The following is a 25829-nucleotide window of genomic DNA, read 5'->3' on the forward strand; positions in this document are numbered from 1 at the left end:
AGTATCAACATATGAACTGGAAAGGGACGGTCCTACTAGGCCTTGTGAGCATTCAGAACGTGCAAGTGCAAGGAGAGGAAGGGGGTTAAGTGCTAGGGGTTCCATTGAGGGAAGTGCTGAGGAGTCAGTTGTGTGAAGCAGGGATCGCTTGGTGCAGAGTGATCACTTACCATTGATAAGTGCAGGCCTGTGAAATACAAGCCAGTGGGTGCCAGAAAGCAAGTGCTCGAATGGTGCGGGAGGCTGAAGGCGAAGGGGCGGAAGGCTGGACCCAGAAGGACACAAGTCCCCAGGCCGCCAATCTCAGTGACTGTACGGTATTAGCAAGGTAGTGAGAGGGGCAAGGAGGAGGTGAAGATGAAAGTCTTGAGTAGCTTCCAAAATTTGCCGATCTCTGGCTCAAGACGGAGAGGAGGGGGGGGGAAGGCTGTTCCAGAGGAGGCAGCCTGCAGAAGAGAGATCATCCACTAGCTTGTTGCTTAGAAAAGTGCCTGACACGCAGAGAGTTGGAGCGGGGGGCAGGCGTAAGGATCTGGAAGGAGAGTATTTGCTGAGCGCAAGTTGTGGCTAGATTTGTCCTTGGCCCCAGACAGCCTTATGGATGATGCAGAGGGATACGAGTTTGATCCTAGCAACAACTGGGAGCCAGTGGAGGGATTTTAGGGCTGGAAAGATATGGTCCCTGTGCTTCAGGCCAAGGATAAGTCTTGCAGCCCTATTCTGGACAAGCTGGAGGTGGCGGAGAGAGGAAGAGGGTAGATTAAGGAAGGGGCTGTTGCAATAGTCAAGCCTATAGAGAACCAGAGCTCTAGAGAAGTTGCGCTTCTGGGGAAAAGTGATAAAAGGAAGGATATCTCTTGAGGTGGAGTTGAACATGGGCTTTCTGGCAAGGTCTAGGATGAGAGGGAGAAAAGAGAGAAGTTGAAGACTCCAAGGTTTCTAGCTTCAGATACAGGAAAGGGGGGTGGGCACAGAGGGTGGCCAGAGTGAAGGGTGGAAGGAGGAAGTGCGAGTCCCAATAGAAAGGATCTCAGTCTTGCTGGTATTGAGGCAAAGACCATTGGAGGCACACCAGGACAGGATAGCAGAGAGGCAGTCCGGAAGTTTGAGGAAGAGTTTGGTGTCCTATGCGTAACAAGGAAGTGAGGGGAGAAAGTGGAGATAAGGTGAGCAAGCGGAGCGAGATAAGATGTTGAAGAGCCAGGGTGAGAGGTTAGAGCCCTGGGGAACACCACAAGTGGAGATGGAGGTGGGAGAGGAGAATGAGCCCAGGATTACCTGGGGGGACGGTCGGTGAGCAAGGTCAGCCAGTCCAGTGCCTGCTCTGAGATACCAAAAGTATCATGGAGCCATTTTATGCGGATGGAATGGTTGCCTGTGTCAAATGCAGAAGAAAGATCAAGTAGGACAGTGGTAGAGTTGGTGTCAAGAGATGCAAGCAGTTCTTCCCAGGTGTTCAGAAGAGCAGTTTCCGGTGTTCAGAAGAGCAGTTTCTGTGCCTCTGGATTCTCTGAATCAAGATTGATGGTCGTGTAGGCAACTTACAAGCTCATTATGCTGGGCCATTTGGGGGTAGACCAGCTTTTCAAGTAGTTTCCTAAGGAAGGAAGCGATAGAGATAGGGCAATAGTTAGCCGGACACAAGGGGTCGGCAGAGGGTTTTTTCCAAGCACATGAGTGCTTGAGGGAAGAGGGGAAAGACCCAGTTGCAAGAGAGTGATTGCAGAAGTCAGCAAGTGCAGGGGCAAGGGAGCCAAAGTTGTCCTTAATAGTTCTGGACTAACAGGGGAGATACCTGTTTTGAGGAGACGTTCATAGAGTGGACAATCCTAGTGACCTGTTCCAATGCGATAGGAGAGGAGGAGAGAGAGTCAGAACGAGGGTGGGAGGCAGGGGGAGGGTGGGGGGCCAAGGGGATGGAAGGATGGGGGAGGGAAGTGGAGGAACAAAGAGTGCTCAGTATGTCGTGCGTTTTTCCAGTGAATTGGGTGGCCAGTGCAGTGCAAAGGGCCTGAGAGCGAAGAGGCGAGGTAGAGACTGCAGAAGGATTGGCTAGTTCCTTACAGAAATGAAAGTTTTTGGTCTTTTAATTTCCAGGCAAGCAATAACTTGCCACAAACCTCATATAGAAATGAACTAATATCGAAGATAACTACAGCGGTGACCCAGGGGTTGTTGTTACGTAACAGATTTTGATGTTTTTCTTATGAGCCTTTACTGTTGTTTTTGAAACAGAAGGTGGTCCCAACCATAACTTATGGTGCAGAAGGTAAACTATTCCTGGGCAATCTTGATTGGAATAAGTTTGAAGGCAAATTCTGGAAGAGGGTCTTGGGACTATTGGGGGAGGGGTTATTTGTTTGTTTTATTTGCTTATATAGAGCACCGAACCCAAGGGTATCTGGGCGCTTTACTTGGGTACATAGTTACAATAATATACATGTACATAGTTAGAATATGAAAAAACTATATGTGAATACACAAAGAATGTACAGAAATATACAAGTATACACAAATAACAGGAAAGATGCAGAAGTTGCGAGTTCAAGACATAGATTAGGTAGCAAGATGTGATAGGGCACAGCTGACGCATACCTAGACTATGGGAGCAGTCGGTGGGGGTGCAGGGTCGAGGTCGAAATTGTGCGTCGAGGTCCAAGTTCAGGAATAAACAGGATTTCACTTTGTTCCAGAAGGGGAGAAACTAAGGTTCGGACCTTAATGTAGGGACTAGCTTGTTCCAAGTCTTAGCTGCTAGCACCGGAAAGCTGGAACCCGCTGCTTTGATGAGATTACATTTCGGGATGTTGAGGCAGTGGGCATAGTTAGATCTCGTAGGTCTGGAGGGTACCTTTCTAGAGAATTTGTTAAACAAGTATTTCAGGGCTGAGTTGTTGAGGCACTTATGGGTGATCATGAGTGTTCTGAAGGTTATCCTTTCTTGGACAGGGAGCCAGTTAGTATTTCGTTGGGTTTGAGAAATGTGGCTAGAGCGGGGGATACTGAGCGCAGACCTAAGGATATTATTTTGCAAGATTTTTAAGTTGTGGAGTTTTTTCGGACTTGTGACCAAATAGAGAGTGTTACAGTAATCCAGTTTGGACAATAGAAGAGCTCTTGCCAGGGTGATGCAGCTGTCAGAGGTCAGGAAAGGCCTGCAGGGGTTTGAGTTTTGATGTGTAGGCTGTTGAGGAAGCGGTGGTATTAATTTGTCCTTGGAGTGTTAATGCGGAGTCCAGATAGAAGCCTAAGGTTTTTGCTTCCTTGTCACCCTTGATAAGGTTGCCGTCAATATTGAAGGAGGTGTATTTAGGGCCTAGCTTGTTGAGTCTTAACTTGAATCCGATGAGAACAAGCTCAGTTTTGTCGTTGTTAAGACAAAGGCCATGTTTGGCCATCCATGCTTGTATTTTGCTGTAGATTTCGTTTAAGGGGGGGATTGAGGGGGTGTCGTACATTATGAGTTGGGCCTGCTCTCTTTGACGGCGATTGTGAAATGGAAGTTTCTACGTTTATTTGGAACTTTTTTGGTGGAGAGTCCAGATTCTATATTGGATTCTTAAGACAATTAATAAAAGATTAAATAGGTCTTATGTCGGGATGGAAGGGGGATTGTCTAAATGGGTTAAATGCGGCTAATATTTCACTTGCGACCTTAATTGACAGCCCTGATGGGGTGAACATTATGCTCTAGTAGTTTGCTTGGTGTTGTGCTGTAGAGGAGTGCCATAAATATAAGGTGTTTGATAATTATGTATATGAATGTAGAGCACTTTGCTCATTGCCAAAGTAGTTAAGTCGTTCCCCATGAGATAAAATCTGGAGAGGCTTCTTAAAAATCTGCTTAAATTTGAGGCTAACGAGAAATCACAGGGACTAGAGCAAAAGGGGTCATGGCATCGAAATATAGTCAACTTTGTGGAAATCACAGTGAAACACTAAGACACATGATTACAATGTGCTCAATATGTAATTCTCTTGGGCAATTGCATAGAGAACGAGATTTTATTAATCTTAATGATCTATCTCAGGGCAAAGCCTGGGCAGTCATTTGTACTGGAGAAAATGCCCATTGGTTTTTAGCAACGATTAGATTTTTCTGAACACTTGAGATAGGCAATTCTTAAATGTATATTTAGGTATGTTGTAAACATATATGGTTTGATATCCAAAGGGATTCTACTGTGTATTAATGAATTCTAGCAAATATATGTTTAAATTGGAGATTATCTGAGTGAAATTGTATATAATGATTATGGAATATATTAAATGAAATGTAAACATTTTATTTTTATCATGTTGAATATTTCAGCCGAATCAATCAAATGAAAATTGTAATTTTCTCTGCACTATACGAACTATAGTCCAGGTCAATTTCTTGATTATCACCAATAGTTTCAAGCACTTGGTAAAAATGTTTTAGTATGTAGCTAAAGCTTTGACTACGAAGATTGCAAAACAGATTGACCTGCGTAAAATTCTATACATATTTCTTCGGGTACGGTTATCTTTATGATCTTCCAGAGATCTGCACTGGGGAATCTATTCAAATTTTGCACAATGCAAAATATACATATTTTTTAAATAAGACCTTTCCCAAGACAGCAATCCTCCATGAAGCATCTTTCACGAGTGTGGTTGCTGATGTGGTTGCTGATGTGGCAAAAGTAAATCTGCCCCAATAAGTATTGTTTGTTTGCTGGCATCCCGTGATTGTGTTGAGGTTTGTAGTCTTCCTTTTTCTTAGACCTCCATGAAAACTGTAACATTTGAATCGCACTGTGGGTCAGATGCCTCTACTTTAAAGAACTTGGGTTTGATTTTAAATCATCTTGAAACATGTAGAGGAATTTCAATTTGTAGTTGAAACTAATTCCTAAGAAAGTGTGTGTTTGTGTACAGATGGCAACTTGAAAACATTTTCTTTTGACCAGTGACAATAATGGTACAAGTACAGTTCCTTTTGTATTCTCCCTTGCTTTTGTAGGACAATGGGGGACTGTAAAGCACACCTTTTGTGTCCTGTGTCGGCTATAATAAAACTTTTAAAACGTGAGCATAAGTTATATCGTAGGTGTCTTGTATGTTATATGTGTGCATAATCTGGGGAGAGTTCATTGTGAGGGTGGCTGTAATGGAATGAGGTTGAGAGTTATTCTGGTGGGGAGAGTGGGGGAAGACTGTTCAATTAATTGTCCAAAAGACACACCATTTGTATTGATGTCTATGATCTGGATAGATTCTTGTATGGCTCTGAAGCTGTTGTATCTTTGATAAGCAAATTGACTCGGGTGTTCAATAGCATGAACAGTATAGGGTGGGTCCAAGGAGAGCCGTGTGCTCTCTTGAAATAGTGAAGCTATGCCCCGTGTGACACCTGAGCTAATCCCATTTTCAAATCCGGACCTCAGGTCACATCAAACAGAAAAAAACACGTATCCAACAGCAGTGGATGATAGTCTAAGGCGGGCAGCAGAAACTCCCTGCATTATAATGGTCTTTGGAAGTAGCACATGAAACATTTTAGAAGAATTGCTACAACACTTGCAGAGACGGACCTTCCTGCAGCTGTGGCTCCTTAGCTGTCTCCACACACAATGGGGCCGAATAAATCGGAGTGGGCCGCTAATTTGAGTGACGTTGTGGGACAGTTTTATGAGTTGCTGCACTGCACTGCTAGGAGATTTAGCATTCAGAAGCATCCTGGTAAGCGTATGCCGTTGTTCTAACGCAGTAAATTACTTGGAAGTAACTTAAAGTAAATTATCTCAAACTCATTTGGTTAGGGGTTACAGGCTTCAGGGGTAGGCTTGGTAGTGAAGGTGAAAGGGGAAGGATATGGGAGGCACCCCCGTTAAACAATACATTGGAAAATAATGTGAAGTAGTTTAGTTTTTGTTGGGAGTTTTCCTAAAGTCCTACTTACAGTAAGATTATCCAAGTGGTTTGTAGATCCCCAACTTTTGGTATCCATCTGTACTAGCTATCCGTCTGTAATAATAATAATAATAATAATTTGGCATTTATATAGCGCTACGAACCCTGAGGTATCTGAGCGCTGCTTATTATTACCCACGGTGTGTGGTGCTCATTTATCGACCTTGAAAGGATGAAAGGCTGAGTTTGGCCCTGCTGGGATTCAAACCTGCATTAGCAGGGTCTGCATGGATGTCAAAGTGAGCGCTCTACTCGCTGTGCCACTTGACCGGCTAAGTACTAGCTTGTACTAGCTCGGGACCAGTAGTGTGGCAGAGCATTCAGACTTCTCTCAAGAGGAAGTTATGAGTTGTAGGTAAGTACACTGAATCTTAGACAGACACAACAAAAAGCACGTACACATATGGTTCTATAAAGATATATATTTATTATGTTTACATCAGAATCACTGTAAATGTTTCAGATGTTTACGGTAGAACACTTAGGAATAGTAGATAATACACTTCAAAGGGGACACTTTCGCGTTTGTTCGCAGTTACATTTTTAGCAATGTTGGAAAGGGAAAAAGCAAGGCTATCGCATTATCAGTAATTGCGCACTCATGCGGTTTTCAACAGGCTATATAGTAATGCATTAACTCTGCAAACACATATAGAAAAGTCCCTTGAAGGGAGGAAAATAAGTGGTTAGGGTTTATGGTCTATCCATCAAATTTTTTGCATCAAAGGTCATTTTTTTTAATGGGGGGGTCCCCCAATCCCTTGTTTTTTACCCTTTAAAAACCCACACAAAATAAATGTACCCTTTACCCCTCAAAAACCTGAATTCGATGCATATTTTTTCGTTGCAAACCCCTCGAGGATAGACTTTTGATGGATATACTAGATACAGTGGTTAGTGCAACAAGAGCTTAGTTCAAGGTTCTAGAGACGGTTTGTTCGCCTGGCAAGTCTTATAAGTCTAAAAACACAACCCTAGCTAAAGGCAGTTTGGAGATGGCTTGAAGTCTTGACAAACAGTGAATAATGAAGACTTCCTGCACATTTCTTCCAGTGTCTAAAGGTATTGATGCAGCGAGTTAGCAAAGGAGACCTAAAAACAGACTTGAGAAGGGGACACCAGAAGCGGCTTGGGTCAGAGGTAAGAAGGGGTTTCCCTGTACAATTCTATGTGCACTCCCAATGCTCTGGAGTGACGTGTTGGAATCAGGTAAGCAATGCCTTTTCCCCCACAATACCTTTCGTTTGCAGAAAGTGTTTGTGTGGAGTCGTCCCCTTAGGAGCTCTTCTGTTGCATAGAAAACTGAGTCAGGGCAGCAATGGTCACTTCACGGTCTTGCAAAGGGTCTGCAGGCATCTCTGGTCGTAGTCTACTTTGTTTACTTCTGTTTCGTGTAGTCGACTTGCTTTGCACTCCAGAAGCCCCACCTTTTATACAGCTCCAGCACACACTCCTCTGCATTCTCTCTCAGCATTTTACAAAAAGGTGCTTTTGGGTGACCAATCGGGACAGCCAGACCCCATGTCGGAGCTGGACCTATTCAGGCACTCTGGCAAACAAAGGACAGGACGGTGAAAGACTTCCCCCCACCCCCTGCACCTCCTAATGGTAGACAAAGGGCTAACAAAGAACAACCACGATAGTAATGGTGAAAAAAGCAGGGAGGCCCCATGTTGGTACTTGGGTGCCCCTATTGTACACCACCGTGGTTATGGACATAGCCTTTGGTATAAAAATACACAATAGTTGGTAGAAAAAGTCCACTGCCCCCAGCCATAACTAGGCGATTGTGACTAAACAGTCTCAGGTGCAGAGAGAAGGGGGATACTATGTATCCCTTTGGCACTCCACTAAAGGTGGTGCGGGCCAATCTCAGACTATAGATTTTTGGATGAGATACTAAGTAGCTCTCTAGCCGTAAGAACTGTAGTTAACTTAAGGATATAGGAAAATAATCTTAAAGGAGCACCCTAGGGTTCCCCAGGAACACTCCCCATAGGGGGCTGTGTGCTGCAGCTGTAAACCACAGATGCCTTTAAGAGCTATGGAGCAGACAAGACTCCATAGTACAGGTAGATTACAAAGAATCGAGTTCTAAAAGACAGAGCCCATTGTTGGGGAGAATTCTCAAAAATGTGCTAATTCCATTCACCTTAGAGACCCCCAGCAGCTTTGCTGGATTTTGAGGACTTGATTTTCTTACCTGGACAGTGTGTGACCCTTTTCCCCACTCTCTCATGTGTTTTGAAATGTGTTTTAATATTGTGTTTCCGTTAGTTATGGTGTATAACCAACTCTCTAGGCATCATCTTTTCACTTGTCACACAGCACCCTCACCCTCAGTGCAGTGGCACAGGGAAGCCTTTTCAGGCTTTCCCAAGGTTTAAATACCTTGGGATGAACTATTGTTTCCCAGAGCAAGTAAAGTGAAATTGACTTTACTAGTCTCTTTAAATTCCTAGACCCAGCACACCTTATCTTACAATAGAGTGCTGGAGGGGTTACCTAGTATCCCCTGTGTCTATATACTCATGTAGCATTCAAATGCTACCCTTTCCTCTCAAAATGGCTGGTGGCAATGGTTTTCCAACGAACTACCATGATTTTTCCCGACCGCGAACACCGGTAGCGTTAAATCGCGGGAGCCATGTTTTTCAAGATGCCGTCTGAGCCCCCTTTGTTTAAACAGGTCCCGGTCTTCTTTTTTCGCCATTTCTTTGTGGAAAGGTCCTTCTAAAGTTTTGCTCTGCGCGCCAAACCAGGTTTGATTCCATTGTTCATTCGCCTTTGGCGGGCTTCAGGACTGAAGACCGCCTATGGCGCCTGAGTGTCTGGGGTGGGCAGGAAGTGCCCGAAACTCTGTGCTTAGTCTCCTAGGAGACCCAAATGCATTCTGGTATGATTGACTGGCGGACTGTCCGGCAAGGACAGCCACCCTGCTGGGTGAGTGACAGCTAGGCAGGAATGAATAATAATAATAATAATTTGGCATTTATATAGCGCTACGAACCCTCAGGTATCTGAGCGCTGCTTATTATTACCCACGGTGTGTGGTGCTCATTTATCGACCTCGGAAGGATGAAAGGCTGAGTTTGGCCCTGCCGGGATTCGAACCTGCGTTAGCAAGCTCTGCACCGATGTCAAAGCGAGCGCTCTACTCGCTGTGCCACTTGACCGGCTAGAATGGGAGAGAACTGAAAAGGCGAGCCTCTTGGCTTGGAAGGCAGAGTCGACCACTGGAACGAAAGAACCGAAGATGAGCTTGAAGAGGACGGCTGCTGCAACTCCTGGACTGTTGGTTTACCCGTTGAAGCCCTGCTGCAGGTCCAAATCGCCAAGTTCACCTCGACAGGGAAGCCCCTTCAAGGACGACTTCTCCCTTTGAGTTGGTGGGACCAATAAACTCAAACCGTAAGCCACCTGGACACCTTATCTCGGAGATGGTTGAATTTCCTCAGAGTGCTGCAGGAAACCGTATAACCATGGATAGGGACACCAGTTTGTGTGCTTTACTACAGCTACCGGAATTGAAAATTTGCCAAGTGAAAGCTTTGTGGCCAGTCCCAGTGCAGTGCAGGAGTCCCCGGACGTCCTCCCTCTTGTCCCCACGACTGAGGCTCAGAAACAGCGAGCTCTGCAGGAACTGCCAGGAACAGACGTCTTCAGCTGCATCTTTTTCTTCATTTGTAAGGTACTGTGAAATGAGACTGAGAGTACTTACCTCTCGCTGTGAAAGTGCTTGAATCTTTTGCAACTCGCAGGCCTAATCAGCTTGTGACCCAACATATAATTCTTCTTTTCACAAACTTTTCACAAACTACTTCTAAGAACATCTATAGAGACTTACCATTTACTTACCAGAACCGTTTTCTCCTATCCAAAAGACTTTAGCCCATTGATTTTGGCCTATCCTATTGAATTTAATTGACTCTTCTGGTGAACTCAAAGTATCTGCACTGTCTAAGAAATTGTAATCCTTTTATGTTCTGAACCTATTCCTTTTTGCTCCTCCTTCAAAGTATTCTGAATGCCATTTTGCTCCTCCTTCAAAGAAGTCTGAATGCTTCGGAAACTTGAGTATAGTACTGAAGTATACTTGTGTATAATATTAACTGCCTCGTTCTAGTGAATGTTTTATAACTGACTGTTGAATAAATTAATAGTGTTTAACCAAGAAACATTGAGTGTAAGAGTCTAATTGAACACCTGTGATTGTAGACCTCTGTGTAACACCATTACTGCTCACAATCCCCTCTTGAGATGAGCCTGGCTGCTCAGCTCCGCTAGCAAAAACTGTGTAGTACAGACTTATACATTAGTTGTGTGTTGTGGTCCCAGAGGGTACTGCACACAAACTCTGCCTAACACCCATAAGAATGAACAAGTGGAAATAAGGCTCCACTCATTCAGGAGTAAAAGAAAAAGGTCCAGAAAAAAGTGTGGGGGGGGGGTCTCGCTAGGAGTGGGGCATGAAGCACAATAATGATGCATCTCCCTAACAGTTTTAAAGTAACATAGAACCGTATGCCTGCATCACAACTAGCATTCATTAGGCCCCCTGTGAAAGTATCCTTTCTCTTTATAGGCTGGGTTTTTCATTTACCATTTCTGTCAACCCCCTCCCAAACAAGTCTGGGAAAGTGAGAACGTTGGAAAAAATGTTAAGTGAAAAGAATAAAATTCTGAATAGCGCAGTGGAGAAATGGTTTCTGAGATCCTGTTTTACTGCTCTGTGATATTCCCGCATTTTAAAGACCAAGCAGAAAAAAGGGGGACTTATTGTTTAATTTTTTGGGGGGATTTTTGTTGTCTGCTTTGAAATGTGGTAATATGACAAGCTCCTGCCCCCCGCACCCCTCCAAGGTGATCCTTTTCCCACCCCCACCCTCTCTCGGTGGTTATGTAAAATGGCGGGGTTATCCCCCACAACCCCCTTCCCAGCACCCCCTTCCCAGCACAACACATAACAAGTCCACACACCTCTTTACAAACATCCCCCCCCACCTCCCTGCCAGCCCCTGCACGCATTTGTATGCGGCAGGGGCTGACAGTTCAATTTAGAATGACTGCTCTGTGTGGTCACAGAGGAGTCATTCTAAATCTATCTTTAGTTTTCGTTTCACTTGGTGCCCTATTTTACATGTGTCTCTGTATACTTCAGTCAGCTGGCCCAGTCTCCTCGCAACATAAAATTGCTCATGGCGGCGACTCTGTAAGATCTGAATTCTTGGCCAAAAAGCGCATCCTTGCAGGTTCCCATTTCACGTTGTTTAATTTGCTCCTTGTTTTTATTATGTTGCTTCTTTCTCACACCATTCGTCCTTCTTTCTCTCTACAGGTTTGTATGCAGCCTGGTCTATTACGGCCTGACTTTGAACGCCGGGGACCTGGGTGGCAGTGTTTACGTTAACTTGGCCTTGAGTGGAGTGGTTGAGATACCATCCTATCCCATTTGTGTCTATCTGATGAACCGTAAATGGTGAGTGTGACATGTGGATCATGTTATGATAAGGTGGGAGGGCAGGTCTTGCCCACAGAAGAACAGTCTAATGCTGAGGTATATAAATGCATACAATCACATGTCCATATAGAAGTGATGGTTTACATACAAGTGATGACAGAAATGACCACCACGTTGCCCACTTGCATTGCTTTTTCTGTATTGGGCAACCCCATACACTCTCCAACAGAACAATTCCCTTTGTGCATTGCAGTTTTGGGGTTTTTTGTTGGCCCTCTTGTACCCCACCTCACACCTGGTCTGGATTGAAGGATTTCTTTAGCTTCTATTGATAGTAGTGGCTACAACTAGGGTGCAACACTGGGTCACATTTTTTTAAATAGGAGGTTGGGGAAAAGAATAGGAGAATTTGAACATTTGCAAACTCCCTATAGTGACCATGCATTCCTAAGATGCACACTGAGAGGCCCAACATTAAAAAAAAAAAAACATACATCCAGAATTGAACATCCATTATAGTACAAACCAAAATAGGATCTGTTGGACTGAGAATAATTTAAAAAAATTAGGTGGGATTTTTAATATCCTACCAATGATTGTACGGGATCTTTTACTGAATGGATCCCAGGTGATTGGTAATTTATTAGGCATGATTCAGTCGACTGAGAAGAATTACAATAAATAAAAAAACAGAAAAGCATAAAAACCCCTATGATAAACAAATAGTAAGTAAAAAGAAGTAAGTCGGAGGGGAAATAAGGTTGGTAAAACAAGATCCATATTTGAATGAGAAAGATTGTTTGCATAACATAAAAAGGCTACGGATGAAATTTAAAAATAGGCTGAAGTCATACAAATATAATCTCCAAAATGTTAACTGGCAAATAGTATTCAAACTATGCAGGACATATGATGCCAAAAAATGTTGGTACCTATATCACCAATATATTATAGAAGATTATAATTCGGATGTTAATATTATTCCGATAGAGACCTGGAAAGAGTTCATAGTATCTAGGTACTTTAATAAGAATAAGCCGGCCCCTCTTACTGACATGAAATGGTCAGGGAATGATTTGGTATTCCCGTTTGGGTTGACAGATGTATTGGAAATAATTAAAGGCATGAAATCTTCAAGAGCTCATGGACCGAACCAACTGGCGAATATTGTCTTAAAGCGAAACCCAAAAAAGTGGGCTGCGATATATGAACTCTTTTCCATTATTTGGAAATCAGGAAAAATTCCAGATAGTTAGAGGAAGGCCATATTTATCCCTGTGTATAAAAAGGGGGTGGAGGGGTAGAGTTAACCCACAACATTATAGGTTACGCGCAATGTCCGATTCCAGTTGCAAAATCTTCTGTACCCTGATATTACAACTTGTGAATAAGTGGAGTAGTGATAATAATCTAATGCCTACCATGCAGGCGGGTTCAGAGCTGGACACTGTACTATAGATCATATTTTGACCCTAAATGTCCTAGTGGCAGAGGCAATGAGGAAAAATATAAAACTATATGCCAGTTTTATTGCTTTTAGCAGGGCTTTTGATTGTGTGGATAGGGGCAAATAAGTGAGATGGAAAATCTGCCAGATTGTCGTCCACTTCCTAATGAAGATGTCTAAAGACACCACAGTGGTGATGTATCTGAATAAAGGCAAAGAAAGAACTAGTGCTATTAATACCAATTTTGGATTAGAACACGGGTGTGTTACCTCTCCCACATTGTATAACTTGTATGTCTCTGATATGGGGGAAAGATTTCATGAAATCAATAATTTTTCACCAAAGATAGGAGACAGGGCTATTTGTTGGTTATGCTATGCGGATGATACAAGTTTGATAGATAAAACTCCTACCGGGTTAAAAAGGTTATTAAATGCACTATATATGTATGCAAAGGAAAATAATTTGAATATCAATGTGAACAAAACTAAGATCCTAATATTTGGAAACAAAGGTACTAATAGAAAGAAGGAAAAATATATATGGAAAATTGACAATAGGAATATCGAAGTCGTGGAAACATACCCCTATTAAGGCGTGACAATAAAAAAATGTCCCCCAGCAGATCACTTTATGGATATTCTAGAAAAGAAGATTATAAAGAAATGGAATATCCTGCGTGCATATATATCAGAGAAAGGGGGATACTCAATTGAAGGTTTATTGGAAATCTATAAAACATGTATCATACCTAATGCTATCTATGCTTTGAAGACAGTAACAACAATAATATGCGAAATAGAGACACAATTGAGGCGAAACTGTGGAGGTCAGCATTAAGACTGGCCAAATCAACCCCAGTCAAGGCAATTCGCTGTGAGCTGGACTTACATCATGGTCAACTTTATGGACGATATGGTGTTGTAGGCTGTTTGCAAAGATGACATTCGAGACAAAGTTTCCTGATAGTTTGTTAAGTATCTTGGGGAATTAAATGATAAAAGGATGCACAGAATAATGATGATCTAAAGGATTTAACTCGGACGGTATCAACCTTCCTGATGGAGATCAATTTGAGATTACCAATGGAAAGCAATAATTTAAAGCCCCGGTACAGTAGACTCAGTGAGAAAGCTGTCCATTGGGATGCAATTAGGAATTTGGATATACTGGGAGAACACAGTAGATTTTCTACTTGGTCACCAAGGGATGCTTGTGAATAAACCATGTAAATATGTATTAATGGTGAGCCATAGGGCGTTTAGTAGATTCATCATGTTGTGGAGGTTTAATATGCTACCTTGTTTAGAGTATATAGGTGCTTGGGAAAAAATACCCAGAGAAAAAAATAAGTATGTAGGTTCTGTAAAAAGGAGGTGGAAACTACAAGATATCTCCTCACGCCATGTTTTAAACTGAGTGGCTGGTATGAAGCTGGGTATAAAGATTTAGTAGGCGACCATAGGATGGTTGAATCAGACCAGTTTTGGTCCTGTATTTTTATGGCAAATCCATTGGTTTATATAGGGGCTGCCTTCTCTATTTGGAAGAGAATTACATTGGAGTGGGATAAACTGGGAGTTCTGTGATGAATTTTGTGCTTAACATGTCTTTTAAATGTTAAGTCTTTTTCAGGTTTTTATGCGTATAGTGGAAAATAAATTATAATAATGTACTTTATATTTGATATTAAACGAATTCAAGGTTTTTAGATTGTATTAGAAGGAAAGATATATTGAATTGTATGTGTATTGACGCTTTTTAAAACATTGATGTATGAGGTTATGGCATATTATGCATTGTCTATAAAGTGTTAAAGGTTTTTATTATACATTAAAAGAAATTACTAGGGTGCTTGAAATTATTATAGCAGCTTTTTAAACCTAGCATTCAGTGTTGTCTTCTCAAAGCAAAAGCTTTGAGGCCCGGTTGGAGCAGGTTCTACTCAACTTCCAATAGTTCTTAGGTTTTGCTAGGTTTTGTGAGTTTCTAACTGCTGACCCACCTAGTGTACTTTCCCTCAACTGTGAGGGTGAAATTAGATGAATGTTCTAGGGTAAAGGTTAGCTGTGCCCGCCACTGACACATCTATAGCCCCATGCATCTTCCCGGTCCTCTGTCATACTCCATGATCTTGGCACACCTCACATTTGCGCTCTTTGCTTTGTCCTCCATTATGTCATGAATACAGTTTTCTTAAGTCAGTAATGCCTGCCAAAGAGAATTGTCTGTTCATTCGGTGTAGAAAACTCAGATGGAAGTGCTGCGAGCCTCGTTTCTCCAGAGCGGTAGGCCATACTGTGAGGATGCATCTATCCCACTCGTAACCTTGTCTGGTAGGATGTCCTCTTGAGCTCCGTTCCTCTTACTAAGAGAATGTTCATTCTAGTCGGCTGTTCTGCAAGTCTCTGAGAGCTTGTTGCCCAGAGGGCACAGCTGTGGGCTTTTAGTCCACGGTCCTCTGCACTTGAGGGTATGTTATGTTGTAGGCTGAGGTGAGCTGCAAGGAGGTGAGCAGAGGATTGCTGTCATGGGAGCGACGTGCTGCAAGGTCATGCTTCTGGGGGCATCTGTAAGTCGGTGACTGCTTAACACAGAACATCACTGCACATGGTGGTGATTGGTGAGCAGTACCAAGCTACAGAAGCTCTGCCTAGCGACTGCATGGTCTTCAGCTCTCTTCAGTCGAATTAAGGATCCTGGAGCAGTAGAACTGCAGCTGATGCTCAACCCTGTGCTAAAATCCACCTCAAAGGCTGCAACAAGGTGGTTTGGGAACAATGCAGGGACTTCAGGAGGACCCAATAAGACTTTGGATTGATATTTTTTCAGAGGGTTGCATCCGAAAAGGGCGCGAGGTGAGTTGCGATAAAGGGAAGATGATTGATTTATTAGGAAGAAGAAAGTAGGCGTTTTCCTGCTTCTGATCAGAATCTTTGAATGCTGATTGGCGGGGGATGAGGGGGGTTGAAGCTCTTGAAGTTGGATATAAATGTGTTGTGATGAAGCTAATTGGTCATTGGTGCATTTGGGCTTGAGTGACGAGTGGTAGGATTAGAAAATCCTGCATTTTATGTCTTCCTCGATGGCCAGACTGTTTGGTTCAGGTTCTGGCTCGTTTGATATCGGAGTCCATTTTCATGGTTATGGAACCATGACTTTTGCATCCCTTTTAAAGCTTTGTGGCGATTTCTGTTTTCCTCCAGATTCTGAACGTTTGAGGGTAAACCATTTTATTTGAGATGATGGGAGGAAGCTTTTGCAATCTTGAAATTGAGCGGGTCACATAGGTCACAAACTCTGACATTGTACAGGTAGGCATCAGGGATTGGGCGATCATGAAATCTTTATACAGTGGCTTTGGTTTCTTGGTGGGCGATCAAAGGGAATATGCATATGGGCGACTAGGGCCTCTGATCAGGACATCGGAGCAGAAGCAACTTGTGTGCTTCGTTTTTGGGTGCTGGGATTATGTAGCAACCAGAATGCACTCAATTTTGGGGACAGTGGGACTCCATATTTCCATATTAAAAAAACGTGAGGAGAAGATGCATTGATTGATTAGTTTGTTTATTTATCATGCGCCTATACACAAATGTTTCAAGGTGCAACAAGGCAAGGGAGGGGAGCAGAGGGAGGACAAGACAAACAATCTTACTAGGCCTTGTGTCAGTGAGATCATGCGAGTGCGCAACAAAAAGGGGAAGAGGGTACAGGGAAAAGTGCACCCAGAGCAGCAGGGCCGTGAGTTAAGTTCTGGGAGGGCTGGAACTAAGAGGGGCAATCCTAGCGCTGTAGTCCAAAGGTTAGCCAGAAGACAGTGCAAGTGGGGCCAGGTGGCAAGTGCAAGGGGACTGGTTAGGGGGGTGTCTGGTGTTCTGTAAGAATTGGAGGACCACCGGGCAGCTAGTCAGCAGACGGGAGCAGGAGCAAGGCAATGTTAGTAGGGTAGATGGAGAGAGAAGGAAAAGGTAGGTCTTGAGGAGAATTTCCAAAACTTAAGGAGATCCGGCTCAAGGCGGTGGGAGGCAGCGAGGACATTGCAGAGGGAGGCACCTGCAGAGGAGAGAGTTCTACCCCCAATCTCCGCTTGGAGAAGTGACTCACCTGCAGAGAGTTGGAAGTAGACGAGCAAAGGGCTCTTGGAGGAAGGTACTTTGGAAGAGAGAGTTGAAGGGACTAAGGGCCACTGCCCCAAAAAACCTTGCGGACGATGCAGAGGGTATTTAACTTGATCCTTGCAGCCACTGGGAGCCAGTGGAGTGGTTTTAGGGCCAGAGAGATACGGCCCCTGGGCTTGAGGCCAACGAGAAGTCCACCGGTCCTGTTCTGGATGAGTTGCAGAGGGCAAAGTGTAGAGCTGGGCAGATTGAGAAAGAGGCTGTTGCAGTAGTCCAGCCTAGAAAGTACCAGTGCTCTGGAGAAGGGTGAGCTTCTGGGGGTAGGTGAGAAAAGGGAGAATACTTTTGAGGAGATACAGCAGGAAATGGGCCTTCTTGTAAAGGCATGTGATGTGTGAAGAGAAGGAGAGAGTGGAGTCGAAGATCACCCCAAGGTTTTTTGCCGACGGTGAGGGCAGAGGGCCCAAGAGGGCGGCCAGAGTGAGAGAGGGAAAGCGGGAGCAAGGGTCCCGATGAGAAGGATCTCATTCTTGCTGGCGTTAAGGCATAGATAGTTCGAGGCACACCATGATTGAATAGCGGATAGACAATCTGGATGAGCGAGTGGGAGGCCGAGGGTAGCCTGAAAGCCTGCTGTGTGTCGTCCGCATAACACTGAAAGTTAGAGGTGAAGGTAGAGATCGGGAGTGCCAAAGGGGCCAGATAGATGTTGAAGACTCAGGCGGAGACGATGGAGCCCTAGGGAACACCACATGTGGAGAGAAAGGAACCAAGCTGAACCTGGGAGGGTCAGACCAGGAGGAAGGAGATCACGCAAGCCAGAGCCTGATCCATGATGCCAAGGGTCTCACAGAGACGAGTAATCAGGATATTGTGGTTGACTGTGCCAAAAGCAGAGGAAAGTGAGCACAGAAGGAGATCTTCACGGGTGCTCAGGAGTGCAGTTTCTCTGCCTCTAGCTGTTCGGAAGCCAGACTGATGGTCATGGACACAACCAACAGATTCAGTGTGCAGGGTTGCCTGGGAGATAGCCAGCTTCTCCAGGAGATTGCCCAGGAAAGGAGCGATAGAGATCTGGCGATAGTTTGCCGGAATGGAGGGCTCGGCAGAAGGATTTTTTAGTAGTGGGTGCACAAGGGAGTACTTGAGAAGAGAGGGGAAAGAGTCAGTGGCGAAGGAATGATTGCAGAAATCAGCCAAGGCTGGGGCGAGAGAAACAATGTTGTCCTTGATGGTTTTGGAAGAGCAGGGGTCACCTGTTTAGATGACTTTCATAGACCTGACTTATCTGGAAACATCTTCAGGTTTTAGAGGAGAGAAGCAAGAGAGGAGGGGCGGCCACCAAGGCAGTCCTGAGTGGGGTGGGGGAAGAAAGCGAAGTGGTGGAGAGTGCGTACAGGATGTCCTGGGTTTTAGTGGTGAAATGAGATGCCAGAGCTGTGCAGAGGGCTTGGGTGTGTATGGAGGAGGAGAATACTTCAGTAGGATTGGCTAGCTCCTTGCAGATTTTGAAAATGTTGGCTGTATTGTTAGAGGCTGCAGAGATGCAGGCTTGAATGTGGACCCTCTTTTTAGAGAAGATGGAGAGCCTCTATTACCTTTGGAGCAGGCGGCAGGCCAGTGTGTCAGAGGGTGCACCTGAAGCTCCCCACTTCCACTCAGCTACTCTGCACTTGCGTTTCATAGCAGCCAAATCGGAGTCGTACCAAGAGTTGCACTTGGTGGTAGGCTTCGGGCGGATCCTCATAACCGGGGCAAGGATATCCAGAGTGTTGGGGATGGAGAGGTGAAGGTTGGAAAGGGCTGTGTTAGGATGGGAGTGAACCGCAGGAGTAGGTGGATGGGAGAAAGTAAAGGCAAAGGCAGCCACTGACACTCTCTTCATAGGTCGAATCCCTGTGCAGGAAGGTGGCAGTGCTGGGTGGGCCTTTGACAAAGGGATTACAAGCTTCAAGTGTGAAGAGAGAAGACAACAGTCACTGCGGGAGAGAGGAGTAGTGAGAGGGTTTGAGAGGTGGATGCCTGAAGAGATGAGCATCCGTGGTGTGGCCGACAAGAGTGAGTCGGACCAGTGGGTTGAATGGAGAGGAAGAGAGTCGCATAGGGTGCAACAAGAGCCCTGAGGAGTCTGGAGAGTCTAGCTGGATGCTGAGATCCCCAAGGAGGAGAAGCTGGGAGCTAGATGGGCGAGAGGAGGTGATGTCAGCCCATTCAGAGAGGAAGAGGGTGACCAGGCCAGGTGGACTGTAGATGGTGGCCATGGTCAGATGGAGGTCAGGAGAGACGGAGAGCCTGCAGACCAGGCATTCAAAGCAGATATAGGTCTGGGTGTGGATGATGGAAGCAGGAATCCACTCAGGAAAGATCAGGGCCACTCCACCTCTGGGTCTATTGGGCCTGGGCTCTGAGAGGATCTTGTAGCCCTCGGGGAGGATTGTGTCAAAACTTGTGACAGAGCTGGCCTTGAACCATGTCTCGGCAAGAACGAGAACATCCATGTCCATGAGTTCGAGAAAAATAGCAGTTGTTAGAGGAGTGCTTGACAATGGAGCAGGTTGTCACTTATGAAGGACTTCCGGTGGGGGAGAGAAGTCCCCAATGGAAGTGGCAGGGGAGCCAGAGAGGTGGAGGGATGAGGCAGCAAAGGAGCCAGAGAGGTAGTGGAAGGCAAGGGAGGCAGAGAGGTGGAGGACAGAGGTGGCCGAGGGGCCGGGGATGAAGTGTATTGCAAGTGAGCCAGAGCGGTAGAAGGAGGAGGCAAAGGAGCCAGGGAAGCGGTAGAAGGAATATCGGGAGAAGGAAGGAAGTTGAGGAGGCGGGTGAGGCGTCTATCAAATAGTGGATTGGGCGGAGGGCCCTGGACCATGACAATGCCATTTATCTATATATCAATGACAACTCTGCAAGACTGGAAGGGGGGCATGAGGACCTCCTACTGGGTGCCACTATTAACGGGAGAAGAGGAGGAAGGAGAGAGACCATGTGAAGGGTCCATAGGTCGGCCGAAGGAACGACCAATGGATGTTGGTGAAAGTTTGTCTGGAAGAGGCACTGACCTAGGCGTTGTTGATGGAAAGGCCTGGCTTGGAGACCAGGATGTCCTTCTTGAGCTTCTTCCTTCCAGGCATAGTAGATAGAAAAGCAGCTAGAGAAGATGGGGGGGATTGTGATCACCATAGCGGGTGTGATAAAGGGAGGAGGAGGGCAAACGGGAGGAGAGAGAAGGAATCACTGCACAGAGCTACATCATACAGGGTGCAGAAGGAGGCGATACAGGAACAGGGGAAGGTAGGTAAACAGCAGGAGCAACCGGCAACAGCAGAGCACATATGGAGACGAGCAGCAACAGGCAGTGTGTGGAGAATGCGTTGGGAGCTGAACCAGGCTCTGCTCAACCTGGAGAGGAAGAGGCCTAGAGGGAAACAGAAGAGATGCAAAGAAGAGTGATAGAGGCCTATACATTAACATAGAGGGGAAAAAAGCATGACAAGCAGGGGAATATTGAGGCCTCGAACAAACACCTAGACTGGAAGAAAATGCAGCAGATGCAACAGAAAAGCAGAGAAACCACTTGAAAGACTGCAGAAAACAAAACTAAGTAAGACTCCCGGGGAGCGGGATAGCCTAATGGATTCGTAGAGACCGTGCAGGGGGAGATTCGCTTGCCATGTTGTTTAACCACTGTCTTTTTGTACCACTTTCCTTTTGATTGTCTTCAACCTGGGCAAGGGTAGGAAATGGCAATTTTCAATGGATTGTGACCTCTCAGATATTCCTCATTTTATGATATCTTTGTTTCCAGCTTCAGCTGCTTCGTAAAAAATATTCTCTCGGCAGAGGGTTCTGTGCGTCGAGACGATCGACTCGTGGTCCCTCAAGGGCTTCCATGGCTTCCATTTCATCTGACTTCGTCGAGTACATGAACCTGTTAAGGGGTGGCAAGGAGGCCCATGTGTGAGTCTCTGCAACCAGGTCTGAAGGGTCATGGCGGCAAACACTGTCATGGAAGTCAGGCTTTGCACCTGATGTACAATCAGGACTCCTTAATATGCCATTTGACGGCTCGAATTTATTAGGAAATGAAGCTGACGAATGCCTTGATAAGCTGCAGACCTCAAAGGTGGCAGCCAAGTCCTTAAGTGCCTGTTATGATTATAAACTACAGTTTGAATAAGCAATTGTTTACCAACTCGCTCACCTTGACTAGTCGAAGAATCCAATATGGAAGAGGCAAATGCGGCTGTGAAGATTCCCCAGAGGCAATCCTGGCCCCCCCGACCTGGAAATAGAATTACCAGGGGAGAGGACAGGACCGCCAGGGAAACCCTCTAATGGGAAGAAAACCCTGGATGAGTCTGGAGTCTCGAGGTTCAGGCGGGTGTGGAGTGAAGATGTTCCTCAGGTGCAGTAGAAAACTTATGTCCTCTGGAAGGCTTCCTCTGGATACACGAAAGGAAGACAAGAAGAGGGTTAGAATGGAAATGAGAGTTGGAGGTTAGTAAAGGGCGGAAGGAGGATCCTCTCACCGTTAGAGTCTAGAAAGGCTTAGACTCGATGCGATGGGTACTCGAAAGGTTTGCAGGTAGGTAACAGGAACTCTATAAGAACAGATGGGTAAGTGCTTTGATTGAAACAAAGAGCGGGGAGTTCAAAGGAAACGGGGCTTACCCTTGCGGGTTCCTGGGAGGAAATGAAAGCCGGAGAGACTTCTCTAGAATTGGCTGGATAATGTTGGATAAACTGGACAGATCTGCACTCGCAAGGAATGGGGGCTGAGTAGAGCAACTGTAGAAAAGGACTGAGAGACAAAGAATCAGAAGAGTAAGAAAAGATTAGCATGGAATTTTCTGCAAGTAGGCAAGAAAAGCGAGGGCGAACTCACGGAGGGTCAGTAGCAGAAGCGACGCGAAGATCCGTAGGCTTCGAGTCCGGAAATAGTCACGTGAGCGTTCTGCGGCGTCTCGCAGGGACGAGGGAAGACTGAAACGCTGCCGTCCGCTCGAAGGTCTCTATGGGTGTCCATCTTGGAACTGCTCTTCCAAAGGATACCACTCAAACAGGTACGTGTACCGTATAACCGGGTACGAGCCCATAATGACCATTTACGGCCATGTGTAACAGTGCCACAGTCAGGCAACCACAGCCTTTTCACCACAGCAGATCATCTTGAAGGGGTAGATCATTTTTGCTACTACTCATCAGTTAGACGAGCGAGAGGACAGGCTGGTCAAAGAGGATAGAGAAGATTTCCCTCATGGTGGACGAGGGAGAGGTGCAAAGCCCTCACAAGCAGCAGCGTCTTTACCATTTGACACTGCTACAGCCTCCTGACGGGGCTTCTCCCTCCATTACAAGAAGTCCCACATGATACCATCTCAAAGACTCCAGTTTATTGGAGCAGTCCCGGATGCATCCTTGGGAAAGGCCTTGCCTCCCGAGGTGAGGGCTCAAGAGTGGCCAGCGTCTTCCGGGCTTTTGAGCTTGCTCACCCTCATGGCATCCTGCATTTTTCTGGTGCCAGAGGCTCGCCTGAGAAAGAGATCCCTTCAATGGGCTCTCAGAACACAGTGGTCCCAATTCTCAGGCAGGATGTCACACCGTCTTCAGATTCCAAGTAGGACCTTCTGTGGTGGGCCTGCGAGGACATCATTCTGAAAGGGGTACCTTTTTTGCAACCATGGCTGGAGATAACAGTAGTGACGGACGCCTCACTCATGGGTGGAGAGCCCACGCAACCGATCTGACAATCAGCGGTCGTTGGTCTCCATCAGAGTCCAAACTACACATGTGCTTTTGGAATGAGGGCAATCAGACTAGCGCTGAAGGCCTTTCTGCCCTCTGTACGGGTAAAGAATGTCCTGATAATGACAGACCACGCAGTGGCCATGTACTACCTCAACAAGAGAGGCCACTACCATTGTGCAGAGAGGCAATGCAGCTCTGTTACTGGGCAATACACGAAGGAATCTCTTATCAGCAGTTCACCTAGCTAGAGAAGAGAGGAGAACACAGTGGTGGACACTCTGAGCAGGCAGAGCAGTCTCCCACGAGTGGGATCTAGCTCAGGAAGATCTTCAAGAGATCTTCCGACTTTGGCGAACCCCTCAATTGGATCTGTTCGCGACCAATGTCAACCGGAAGTGCAAACTGTTTTGCTCCAGGGAATTTCCTCCAAGAGGAGCTCTAGCGTTCGTAGTGGACTGTGAATTTCTGCTTTTGTATGCGTTTCCTCCTGTCCCCGTCATTCCTCACGTGACCAGGAGGATGAGAAATTTCGGGAAATTCATTATCCTAATTGACCCGGATTGGGCCATGAGAATGTGGTACCCGGACATGTCCATCTGCCCTCCAATGTGTCTGTTAGGACTGATTTTCTATACTCTGGCCTGGTGGACAACCTATATTGTGACTGAGTCAACTCTGGGAAGTGATAGCCAAACCAGTTCAAAGTAGCAGTGATGAGGGTGTAGGTTAAGTCTCAAGAGGAGGTGAGCTTGTAAAGGGTCCACAACGCGTGCACACAATGGGAATCACAGATTACACTTAGTATGTATAAAAACAGTTATTTATGGCCAAATATCACAATGAGCAATGACTACGAAAAGGTAGAATGATCACATAACACTAATAATAGATTGCATATATACAGTCACTGGTGGGGGGCATAAAACAAATCAAACCCCTACCAAAGGTCCACAGAGAGTTAACCATAACTTCAAAGTCCTTCCTTAAGTTCTCTGGGGCCTTATGCCCAAGGTTCAGGAAAGTTCCGGCAAAGTTTGTGAAGCTGGAAAAAATGAAGGTAGGGTCTCTGGGGTCCAGTGAACAGTTCCAAGAGTTAGAGGACAATGGTATTCTAACTAATCGAAGTGTCTCCAACTTTTGGCAGGCTTGCGCCAGCACGCTCTATTAAACCCAGAGTATATGAATACAGTTAAAGGAAAAGAAGGGTACCCAGACAATTATTAAACTTCGTAATAGCCAAAGGCAGGATAAGACGACAAATGAAGATATGGGGGAAGTTTTTAGGGAATACTACCAGACGCTGTACGCATCAGACAACTCAGCGGAAGACGAGCAAGAGGAATACCTAGCGAAACTCTCGCTCCCGCAGATATCTGAAGATGAAGGGGATTGTCTAGAAGAGGAAATGAGGGATGAAGAGGTAAAGAAGGCCATTAAAGAATTGCCAAAAAATAAGGCCCCGGGTCCGAATGGATACCCAGCGAGCCTTTATAAAATATGCAAGGAAATCCTGGCTCCCACTCTCATGAAATTATTTACACATTCGGGAGGAAGGGTGCCATCAATGAATGAAACTAATCTGGTGATATTGTGTAAGCAGGGCATGGACCCAATACTACTGGGACCATATCATTGAATAGTGTTAAACTTGGATGCAAAATTATATACAAAGATCTTGGCAGATAGGCTAACACACCTGCTGCTGAAATTATTAGGGCAGGACAGGACCAATCTGGTTTGATACCATGCAGGCAAACGTTCAAAAATGCTCACAGAATTTGCCATCTAATGGGGAAGACGGGCATAACCCGAAACCCTGCAATATTAATGCCATTGGACGTGTAAAAAGCATTCGACTGCGTCAAATGGTCCCTGCTGTTCAACCTACTGAGACACATGGGGTTTGGAACGAGATTCCTTCAAATGGTGCAAGATGACTATAGCTCGCCATCAATTTGCATAGCCCTGAATGGAATAGTCTCAGGAAAGGTAACACTGGGGCGGGGCACAAACCAAGGGTGCCCACTATACCCGCTGCTATATGCTATTTTCCTGGAACCCCTATTGATTAAGATTAGGGAGATGGATTGAATAACTGGAATAGAAATGGCGGGAGAGGCACATAAGGCAATAGCATAGAGCATTTGCAGATGATACGTTGCTGGCTGTCGGACCCGGAAGCGATGGACAGGCTGGGGACGAGAATGCAGATTAAAAATGCGAGAAGAAAAGGTATAGCATACTTAGGCGTAACACTCACAAAAAAGATAGGGTAAATGTATGGGGCAAACTACCCGCAGTTGCTGGGGAAAATGAACAGTAAAGATGGTGGTACTACCAAACCTCATTACTGTCAGGCAGTAGCCATCAGCATCCCAAGGCATCTCTTTAGATCCCTCAATAAGGCTATAGCGGCGTTTAGCTGGAAAAAGACAGCCCACGATATCTATGTCCACATTGACGGCTCCAAAGGATTGGCGGGAGTGGGGGCTAGCTTCCCCCACTTTTATAGACACTATGAGCCCTGCTGTGGGTCATGAGGGAATGGTTAGCTGAAGGTCATCAAAGAGTATGGACACAACAGGACAGGGCGGTAGCAGGATCTTCCCTCTCTGGACTCATGTGGCTGAATAAACAAAATAGACACCCTAATGTTAATATTAGTGAGATAATTGGGGTAGAAGTGGAACTCTGGTACTCAGCAATTGAATGTGGGGCATTAACATTGAACCCATCTCTTTCTTCCCAATGTTTGGGAACCCAGAATTCCAGCCAGAAATGGAAAAAGGGGCATTCAGGAAGTGGGAAAAGATAGGATGCCAAAAGATACAGCATATGTACCAGGGACAGACCCCTAGGTCCTTTGAGGAATGTGTTCAGGATATAGGCCTGACAGTGTGTGACCGGTTTAAATATAACCAACTGAAACATTGTTTAACTACCCCAGCCGTCAAGGAGGCAGCTGCAAGACAGCTGTCATCTTTTGAAAAATATATATCTCATCGACTCACACATGTTAAAAACAACTTGGTGTCAAATCTCTATAGGTATCTGAACACCCAAGAGGAGCTAGTTCAATGGAATTACATGGGGAAATGGGGAGCAACTCTAGCAGAC

General features: G+C 45.4%; 1 protein-coding gene across 2 annotated transcripts in view; it reads left to right on the forward strand.

The window, feature by feature from the left end:
- The window catches only part of SLC22A15 (solute carrier family 22 member 15), a 398229-nt gene that overhangs the window by 252799 nt on the left and 119601 nt on the right, over nt 1–25829 (forward strand). For both annotated transcript variants that reach the window (XM_069635638.1, XM_069635639.1), the window contains exon 7: nt 11276–11416. In XM_069635638.1, coding sequence (XP_069491739.1) covers nt 11276–11416 — 141 coding nt within the window. The remainder of the gene's footprint in view (nt 1–11275; nt 11417–25829) is intronic.

The sequence above is a fragment of the Ambystoma mexicanum genome, chromosome 7p (genome assembly GCF_040938575.1).
Source record: "Ambystoma mexicanum isolate Mex_15411 chromosome 7p, UKY_AmexF1_1, whole genome shotgun sequence".
Lineage (NCBI taxonomy): Eukaryota > Metazoa > Chordata > Amphibia > Caudata > Ambystomatidae > Ambystoma > Ambystoma mexicanum.